Here is a 9,931-nt window from a genome sequence, read left to right as displayed (position 1 = left end):
AAAGCTTCCTCCCTCTTCTTTGAGGTACTTGGCTGGCACTGGTGTTTCTCAGGGATGGATGGACAGCAGCCCAAGGCAACTTCTGCCCTTCCACCAGGAGAGTTGGGGAGCTGGGATGGGAGGAAGGCTCCACCTCGGTCCCCAGTGACCCCTCCTCACCAGTACTGGGACTGATCACACGTTTCCCAGCAGGGAAGAAGGAGAGCGAGATTGAGGAAAGCCCTGGAGAAAGCAAGCAAGCACCAGCAGGAGGTCTTGTGATGGAGCTTTGGAGTTCTGGGTGGGAAAAGGAGGCTCCTGCACAGAGAGCAGAGCAGGGGGAGCTCAGATCCTGCTCCTGCCTTGTGCTCCTTTGGTGCCATGAGTCTCTCTTTCCCTACCTAAATCTGCCCTGGAGCCCTGCACCTTTCCTGGCAGAGGAGCCCACGACTGGCAGAGACACACAACCAGGAGAAACAGTCCCTCATGAAGCAGGTCCATCCTTGTCAAACCACGGGAAAACAGAGGACTCAGCATGTGACTCTCCCAAAAGAAAACCAGAAAAAGACACGTCAGGACAGAGAGAAACCCAAACTGCCAGGACAAGCAGCTGCCAACAAACATCTGGAGCAGATGTTATCTGAGTCATTCCAGGGTGGGGCAGGAAAGGGGTTCACAACCCCAACCAAACCAAGCTCTCTGGCAGCCAGAGATGGGGAAGGAGCAGGATGGATCTGGTCTGAAGATGTCAGGAAAAGCTTGGGGGGAAAATAACAAACACGATCAGAGGTTGGGCACAGCCTTCCCTACACCAGACGAGCTCAGGGAACCAGAGCTGCCCTCCTTGGAGAGCTTCTGGCAAATCCCAACCTGCCCTTTCTGCTGAGAGCAAGGAATGGGAGCTCACTGAGGCCCCCCAAGATGGATGGAAAGCAGTAGCCCCACATGAAGCCACCTGCCCCAATGAGCAGGGTAGGGGTCAGCAGCTCTAGACTTCTCTAAGCCCACGCAGCTGCCAGGCCTGGATGTGGCTTCGCATCTTTTCAGGGAGGGGAGCCATAGGATGAAGGGTCATGGCTTCAAACTGAAAGAGGGGGGGTTGACATGAGATCTGGGGAAGAACTTCTTTGCTGTGAGGGTGGTGTGAGCCTGGCCCAGGTTGCCCAGAGAAGCTGTGGCTGCCCCATCCCCGGAGGGGTTCAAGGCCAGGTTGGAGGGGGCTTGGAGCAACCTGGTCTGGTGGGAGGTGTCCCTGCCCAGGGCAGGGGGTGGCACTGGGGGGGCTTTAAGGTCCCTTCCCACCCAAACCATTCTATGATTCTACGATCTTGCCCTCAACATGGTCAAAACGAAGCCCCACGTTGGTCTGACAGCCCTCGGGGCCCACCTGGGGCTCTCCTCCTCTCCAGTCCCTTCTACACATCCCTTAGGTCACAAAATATACCTCATGGGTTGGTCATTTCTTGGAGATGAGATGTTCCAAGAGACCTGGCCAGACTCCCCAGCCCTGGACCCAGGGCTGTGGCACTATTCCCTGATAAAAATGGGGTTTCTGCACTGGCCCAGAAAATTCTCATCAGGTAGAAGGCTACTGGCGGGCGTCCTGGCCTCCCACCAGCCACCAGGAGGTAAATACGCTGCAGTAGTAGCCCTGGGCTCCTCCTCACCCTGCCAGCGCCAAGGAAAACCAGCTCTGGGGAGCTGGTGTATGGACAGAAGTCTTCTCCTCCCACAGCTCCAGCACCTGGGGGAGGTCACCCCTGTGCTCGCATGACTTCGGAGGCCGTGAAAATGATGAAGCTTCACATGTTGAGTCATTCCACCATCAGGAGAGGAAGCAATGAATTGCAAAGATACAGAGGTGGTAACTAAATTTACAAGTGGGATCCGTTTAAAAAGGAGGAGAGAAAAAAAATAAAAATCAAAGTAGAGCAAGTTGGAAAATTCTGTTCATTAGTTTTCTTTAAAAAGTTTCAATGAACTATTTCACATTCTCATTCAAGTGAGACAGTTCCTCATAACCTCAGTGAGAAGGGACCTCTTTTTCCCTAAAAAAGCTTTACCTTTTTTTAGGAAGAAGGGGTTTTAACCAGCACCAGTAGAAAAGGGAGCTGAGCGTTGGAAAGGAAGGGTGCCTCTTGGTGGAAGTCTCTCCCCCAGACATTGCTTGGAAGGAGGGAGACAAGCAATTATCAGCGTACAGGTAAATACGTTTGCAATATATTTTAAAACTGCTGCCACAGAGACACGGGCTGATCTTGTGGGGGTGCACACACCCACAGGGCATCCTCCAGAAGGTTGCCTTAAAATCCAAACGATTTCAGAGTCCAGGGCTGGCCTCGGGAAGTGCCAAGTGCACAGTTGTGTCCCTACCCCTTCCTAATGCCAGGAGATGCTCCCCGTAACCCCATCCCAAATTCCCCGCAGCTCCTGGGACTGGGCTCTCCATCTCTGGACAGAGGAATGGGTGAAATCAAGGGTGAGGATCTCGGTCGTGTCCGTAACACGCCCCCGGCACAAACTTTGCCCCGGGGATGGGATTCATCCCCCCCTTCAATGTTTGGGTCCCATCTGGGTCAGGGGAGACAGGCGCTGCCAGAACATAATTTAATGAATAATGTTGTCAAGCGGGATGAATCACTCCCTGGAACCGCTTTTCTCTGCAACAGAGGGAGCTTGGAGCAGCCGCGAGTTTTCGGCAGCGAATGTACAGAAAGAGGAATCCCAGCGTGAGAGTCTGCCTCCTGCCTCACCCTGCAGCCCTCAATCCTACCCTACCCCCTCTCTGCAAAGCCAAACCCCCCCCTTGCCCCCAGCACAGTCCCTAAAACCTCCCTCTCCCCCTCTCCCGACCACCCGGGAACTAAAGGTCTAGGGTTAGCAACAAACAGGATGGGGAAACCATCTTCCAGCATGTGCAAGTACACCAGGCAGCCAAACCTCGCATCTGGCACCATTCACAGCAGTATCATGAATATTATTAGTAATAGACCTAAGCCATCCTAACGTTATATTTATATATACAAAAATAGATCCACAGAACTCTACGCAAAGAGGTGGCTGAGGGAAGGCGATGGACGAGCCCTGGATGGCAGGGTCTTGGAGGAAGCCAAGGGACACGTTGCATATATTTCTCCAGGGGAACCATTCACTTCCCTCTGCTCTCACGCACCTCGGGAAAAGGGACAGGGGGACAGAGCCCAGCACTGGGACATCATTCTGGCTCCAAACTGCCCCCGACCCATCAGTAGGGTCCCAACGGGTCTGCAAGCAGAGATGGGGCTGAGCCCAGGACCAGGAGGAGCTCCCCCCAACTGCAGCGACAGGTTGGGCTTATTATCACCCCAGCAAGGCAACCATGAAGCCCTGACCCCAAGAGAGGTTTCCTTCTGGTCTGCAGATGGCCCAGCCCCAGGGCTTGGTCCAGCCCCATCTCTGGTTTGCCACAGGCAGACGCCGCTGTGGGATTAATTCCCTTCAGCAGTGCCAGCAGGAAAACCCTGGTGACGCTGGTGTTGGTGTGACACGCCGGTGGGGCCAAGGAAAGCCAGGTGAGGACCCAAAGGCAACTTCTGCAGGGGAAGAAGGTGGGGCTCCCATCTCTCAATGCCCCCTTCTGCTCCCCGTTTCCCTCCAGCCCAAGGCAGGAGCTGCAGAAGACCCTGTGGGGGAGTCCCCCAGGGTGGGTGCTAAGAGCAGTGCGGTGCGAGTTGGCAGATGTCGACAGTCGGGTTTGGGGTGTGTTTTTTAAAGTGAATTCAGTGCTGGTGGAAGGTACCAGATTCTCGGGGCTCGAGCACGGAGCCGGTGCCCTGTGGCATCTGCTCGGTGGTGGGATGGAGCTGGGGCGGCAGCTCCCATCCCGCCGGGGTTTGCGCTCCGGAGGCAGCCCTTCAAGTGCATTGAGAAATGAATGGCAATTTCAAAACCAGCTTCTTGTTCTCAGCCAAATCCCAGAGGGGACCTTTCCCTCGCTGCAGTCGGGCAGAAGCGAGTGGGCTGGGCTGCCTCCGAGAGCTCCTTCCCCTGCCAGAAGGTTTCTAAAGCTTCCCACACCTTCCCTTCCTCTTCAAGACAGAAAAATACGATGCCACCTCATTTTGGAGCTCGCTGGCTTCTCCCAGTGGCTCCCAAGCCCAGAGGGAAGCCACGGCCACCGGTGGGACCCCACGGCACCCCAGCCCCATGGGGAAAGCAGACCTACAGCCGGGTGAGAGGAGGGAGGTCACCCATGAAAAGTGCTGGAGAGGGAGAAAGAGGGAGAGAAGGGGGTCTGGTTCCTGGAGGGCTCTTGCACAGGGGATGCGTTGACGACCTGCTTCTTCCCCCCATGGGGAAGGACCACACCACGGGGCAGCAGCAGCTCCAGAGACCCTCTGAGAGAAGAGTCCTGAGGAGCCCCCCGGGCACGGCCTGGGAGGGCACCCACAGCTCTCTCTGCCTCTCCCTGTCCCTCACCCGAGCGTGCAAAACCATTTCCCACCAGCTCCCATGGCCACCCAGAGGCTGGGGGACCCCCAGTTCACCCGTCTCCTTCCCAGGAGGTGATGGTGGGCAGGGGAGGAGCGCTGCAGAGCGGAGGGAGCCGCAGGAGAAAGGGGAGGGAAGGGAAAGGAGGGGTGGGAGGAGGAGGAGGAAGAGGAGTAAAGCCTGCTTCTCCTCCCCGGGAGGGTCATACCGGCTTATCCAGCGTCTTGGGGAAAGGGGTGCCGCTGGAGGAGGAGATCTTCCTGCAGACCGTGTTGGTGTGGCTCTGGCAGCGGCAGCCGGGCCGTTTCAGGCCGTCGTAACCCCGCTGGCAAAGTTTGAGGCACCCCAAGGTGGGAAAGTAGCAGCAGAGGCAGGGCATGAGGAGGGAGAGGAAGCTCATGGCGGCCCAGCGGGCGCAGCAGGACCCCGGCCCGCAGGAGCAGGGGTCGTCGGCGCAGGTGTCCTCGTCGTCGGTGGAGCAGTGGTAGAAGAGCCCCTTGACGCAGCAGAGGCAGGTCCCGTAGTCGAGGAGGCTCTCTGGGGAGCAGAGGCAGCGCTGGTTGCAGAGCCAGCAGGAGGGCAGGCTGCGGGCGGCCGTGCAGCGGGGGCACTTGCAGCGCCCGCACTCCTCGCAGACGAAGAGGTGGCCGGGGTGCAGGGCGGGCTTCTCCCCAGGGCCTTTCAGCGGCGACTCCTCCGCCTTCAGCTCGCCGGCCCGGGGCTGCTGTGTCCGGATGAGGGAATGGCCGGAGTGGGAGGGGGTGAGGCTGCTGAGGAGCCGCTGGTCGGAGGCGGTGGTGCTCTGGGAGACGGAACTGGCCGTGCTGGAATGGCTGAGGTGCTGCTGCAGCGGTGGCATGGGGTGCTGCTGGCTGTGGCTGCGGTGCAGGTCCTGGAAGGTGGAAGACGCCAGGCGGTCCTGGGACCACTCTTGCTTGTGGGGCGGCTGGGAGAGGGAGGGGTTGGAGCGGGTTTGCTGGAAGCAGGCGGCCGGTCTCTCCACGTAGTTGTTGCTGGCGCGGATGGAGCGGATTTGGTCAATGGACAGGACCTGCTGGAAGTCCTCGGCGGGGGGGTCCATCGTCTCGTCGCAACTGAGTTCAGCCACGCTGGAAGAGAGCTGCATTTCCAGGCGCGAGGAGACCCTGCGGCATCAGGGCACATCTAAAAATCCTAAAGGATGGGGCAGGAAGGCAGAGAACTGTGTTACGTTTTGTAATGGACCCATCCACGCAAACCAGGAAGCAAAGGCCGGTTGGAGAACTCCTGGTGAAGTTATTTCCCACAACCAGACTTAGAGCACTTGTGTGTCTGGGGAGACTGAGGCTGGACACATCCAAAGGGCGAGTGCTGTGAGATCTGTCCCTTGAAACCGGGCGACACGGCATCTCCCCATGCTTTTTGGGCTTCCCATGTCCTTCAGAGGATTTCCCACCCCTTCCCAGCCCTGATGGACCCTGTCTCTCCTCCCTCTCCTTCCCTGGGGGCAAGTCCTGGCCCTCTCTAGAGGAGAGGAAACTTGAAGCTTATCTGGAGCCAGTGCTGGAGCTGGGAATGGCACCTCCAGAGCAGGACACTGGTTTGGGTCTTCCCAGCACACCCCAGCAGCCTCCCGGTGCCGTACCCTGTACACACCAGGCTCCCGGGGACGGAGGAGACCCGAACACGTTGACTTTCAGGCAGCACCAGCAACAAATTGCGACTAACGAGACCCACACTTGGCCAGGGACAGGCCAAACCCACAGACCCCCCCCAAATCCTGGTGGTTCCCACTGCAGCATCCCCTTTTCCCACACGCAGCCCCATGCCAGCCCAGGAACTGATTTCCCCCCCGTCACCGACACGGAGACGAGCAGGTTTCTCGTTAGCCCCGGCACAAACCCCGGGCGAAGCAGGACAAGCAGCCAACAAGGCTCCGTGCACGGGGCTGCCACGCTGCTGGCTCTCATTTTGGGGAACTCAGCACTTCCCCAGTCCACGGCGCTGGGACCAGCACTGGCTCTATCCAGAGGGAAGGTTGGGACCATCCCAGGGCTGTCAGACGGGGCAGGAAGGACCCTCCCATGTCCCACAACACCCTCCCAGGTGGGATTGACCTCACAGCATCAAAACCAGACACTGTTTGTGTTTGGGTAAAACCTCTGTGGGGCTGGGTGAGGAGGGGGGCGGCGGGGATGCAACGGAGCCGGGTTTTGGCCCTTAGGAGGGAGAGAGAGAGAAAATCCCCACTTCTGCTGCCTGCAGAGGAGCGTGCAGAGGACGGAAGCCACTCGTTGCATGCCAGAGCCCAGCGCAGAGCTTTGCCCCAGCTCTTCCAGCCCCAGATTTCAGTATGGGGTCCGTGCTATCCATGCACAGCCAGCTTCCCCGGGACAAAGCCAGTCCCCTCGGGCAGCCCAGAGGAGCCATCCCTCGGTGACACAGACCTTGTCACGGTGCCCAGACCCGCAGGAAGAGCCCGTTTCCATAGGAAGCTCCCCGCCGGCTGCGCAGATGGCCAGCAGACCAGGCGGCCGGTGGCCAGTGGAGGCTTTCAAATAGGTGAGGGGCCACAGGTAGAATGTGCTCATGCAGCAGAGAGAGGCAGAGGGAAGATTGATTTTCATTAGCTAGGCTGACCTTGAAGAGCAGGGAAAAGCAAAGGCAACTTACTTTGACTGTTCAAGCAAGATCTGGCCTCTCCCATCCCCCTCCCCGGAAAGAAAAGGACACGGATCTGCTTAGATTTGGGTTTTTTCCTGCCCGCAGAGCCTCCCCGGCTGCCCCCTCCAGCCCATCTCAAGGGAGATGCTCACCCCGAGCGGGGAGACGCAGCTGGTGAATGAGTCTCTCCCCCAGGACACCCACCATTGATCCGGACGCCAATTTGCTTAACGGAAAGATGAAGGTGAATGGGAAGGGCAGGGCCGGCCCGGGGAAGGGTTTGTGAGCTCCCTGCCAGGATGGGAAGGGGCCACAGAGGCAAAACAGCCTCCTGGGAGCCGTTACCTGCTCCCACTGAGCTCCTCACCTGGGAAGGTCCCACTAAAGCCCAGGGTGGTGAGCTGGAGCCCCCGGACCCCTGCAGAGACGTGACACATCCCAGTCTGCAGCCAGGAGGATGCCGAGAAGAGCATCAGAGGGTTCCCCCATCCCTCACCAGCCAGATCCCATCTCGGGGTGGGTGGGATGGTTCAGGGGGCGACGCTGATTTACAGCCGGGGAGGAGCTGCTCACAGCTGGGTGTCCATCCCCTCCAACCCGTGTGCTGGGATTTGGCAGGACTCAGCCAGCGAGACCCCCATGAGGTTCCCATGTGGGGCTCGAACCAAGGGGTGACCCAAAGGAGGGGACGGAGGCTGCGGAGGGTCCCACTGCGAGGGAGGAGGTGGAACTGGGAGGATGAGAGCAGCCGAAGGGCAGACCCAGTACAGCCTCACCCAATTCTCTCTGCGAGACCTGGAGCTCAGGAGACACGAGGGGACCGTGTCCAGGCTTCGGCAGGAGGAGATGGAGAGGGGACACTGCGAGGAGGAGCAGAGCCCTGGGGACAGCAGGCAGAGAGAGGAGGTGGCAATCAGACCATACAACCAGGACACTCAGCATCTGGGTCCAGGGCTTGGACCCAGCATCCTGGGCAAGACAGGTCCTGGGAGGACCCCCAGCACTGAACTGGGGTCCAGATGCTCCTGGACCTACGATCCCCAGGTGCAGAGGTTAGACATGGACCCATCAAAGGTCCCTCTGGGACCCAGGGAGATGTGAGCCAGAGGATCTGTGTGTCCTCCAGCCCAGCAGGATGGGGAGAAGAGGGACTGAACGACCAGAGCTGGGACCCCACTCCTGCCCCCTCACACCCTGGGGGAGCCCAGTGCCCCCCAACTCACTCCCAGCCCTCCCTGCTCCATCCCCACCCCAGGGCTATAACCAGTCCATATCCCAGTCCCCACTGGTCTGACCATCCCCAGGGCACTGCTGCACCCCCCCCTGCCTACCTGCCCCTCGGGGGGGGACGGGGCAGCGTGTCCCCAGCCTCCTCCTCCTCCTCCTCCTCACACCCTGCCTTCGAGGTGGGCATGCCAGCCCCGGAAACCAGGCCAGCTTTATGGCCACCAGCAGCCCCAAACATATAAAGTTCGTGTGATAACGGGCCAGGGGAGGGATCGTAAAAGCAAATGATTTACAGGCTGGAGGTGGCTGCACCCCGGGGACGAGCCGCACCGGGCGCCCAGGTGGGAGAAAAGGGCTTTTCCCACACACACCCCTCCGGAGGGACCCCCCCACGGGTGCCGTGGGGTGGAGTGGGGTGGCGGCGAGAGGCTGATTCCAGGACCCCCGAGCACCGCCGTGCAGCCCCTTCCTCTCCAGCTCCGCCGTCCACACAACCCACGCGTGACTGACTCACACCGAGCCCCCAGCCCCACTGCGTACACCCCACGTGTGTCCAGGACCCCCACCCTCAATGCACACTCGTGCTGAAGACCCCCATCTCCTCGGCACACACTGCCCTGTCCCCACTCCACACGTGTGCCCAGGAACCCTAGTGCCATTGCACACTCAATCTGTGCACATCCAGGGACCCCCGACCCCTCAGCAAACAGCCCACGCGTGTCCAGGACCCTCACCCCCACGACACACATTGCCCACGCGTGTCCAGGGCCCCATCCCCACTGCACACATGTGCCCAGGACCACCACCCTCTCAACATGCATTGCCCACGCGTGTCCAGGACCCCTGTCCCCACTGCACACGCCTGTCCAGGACCCCCATCTTCATCGCACACTCACAACCCATTAATGTCCAGGCACCCCTGTCCCCTCGGCATTGATTGCCCATGTGTGTCCAGGACCCCCATCCCCATTGCCCACGCATGTCCAGGACCCCCTGTCCCCACTGCACACATGTGCCCAGGACAGATTCATTGCACACAATTCAGTGCCCACAGATTCATTGCACACTCACAACCCATGAACATTCAGGGACCTCTGTCCCCTCGGTATGCAATGCCCACGGACCCCAAACCCACTGCCCACGCGTGTCCAGGACCCCAAAACCCCATTGCACACGTGTGCCCAGGACCCCCCATCCTCACCGCACACGCGTGTCCAGGACCCCCATCCCCATTGCCCACGCATGTCCAGGACCCCCTGTCCCCACTGCACACGCGTGCCCAGGACCCCCGGCTTCATTGCACACTCACAACCCGCGAACGTTCAGGGACCCCTGCCCCCTCGGTACACATTGCCCACGCGTGCCCAGGACCCCCATCCCCACCGCCCACGCGTGCCCAGGACCCCCGGCTTCCCCGCGCACTCACAGCCCAGGCACATCCAGGGACCCCCATCCCCTCGGCAAACAGCCCACGCGTGTCTGTACACCCCCCCCCCTCTCGCCGCGCACACGGCGCCGTCCCGCAGCCCACGCGTGTCCCCTCCCCCCCCCCGGACTCACCCCGCCGCCGCCCCCCCCCCCCGTCCACCCGCCCCCCCGGCCCCCACCCCCC

The 9,931-nt window shown here is 60.2% G+C and overlaps 1 protein-coding gene across 4 annotated transcripts in view; it reads right to left on the bottom strand.

Moving 5' to 3' along the window:
* Nucleotides 1-2,449: 2,449 nt before the first annotated feature.
* Nucleotides 2,450-9,931, bottom strand: part of SPRY3 (sprouty RTK signaling antagonist 3) — a 9,474-nt gene continuing 1,992 nt past the window's right edge. The window contains exons 1-2 of one of the 4 annotated variants that reach the window (XM_014956047.1): nt 9,746-9,781; nt 2,450-5,622 (exon numbers count right to left, since the gene is read on the bottom strand). In XM_014956047.1, coding sequence (XP_014811533.1) covers nt 4,652-5,575 — 924 coding nt within the window. In that variant the 5' untranslated portion in view covers nt 5,576-5,622; nt 9,746-9,781 and the 3' untranslated portion in view covers nt 2,450-4,651. Of the gene's footprint in view, nt 5,623-6,875; nt 8,730-9,745; nt 9,782-9,931 lie in introns of those variants that run through there. The other 3 variants (XM_014956045.1, XM_014956049.1, XM_014956046.1) reach the window with 3 other exon arrangements.

This window comes from Calidris pugnax, unplaced genomic scaffold, assembly GCF_001431845.1.
Source record: "Calidris pugnax isolate Ruff unplaced genomic scaffold, ASM143184v1 scaffold281, whole genome shotgun sequence".
NCBI classification, from domain to species: domain Eukaryota; kingdom Metazoa; phylum Chordata; class Aves; order Charadriiformes; family Scolopacidae; genus Calidris; species Calidris pugnax.
This window is presented reverse-complemented; position numbering and strand designations above follow the sequence as displayed.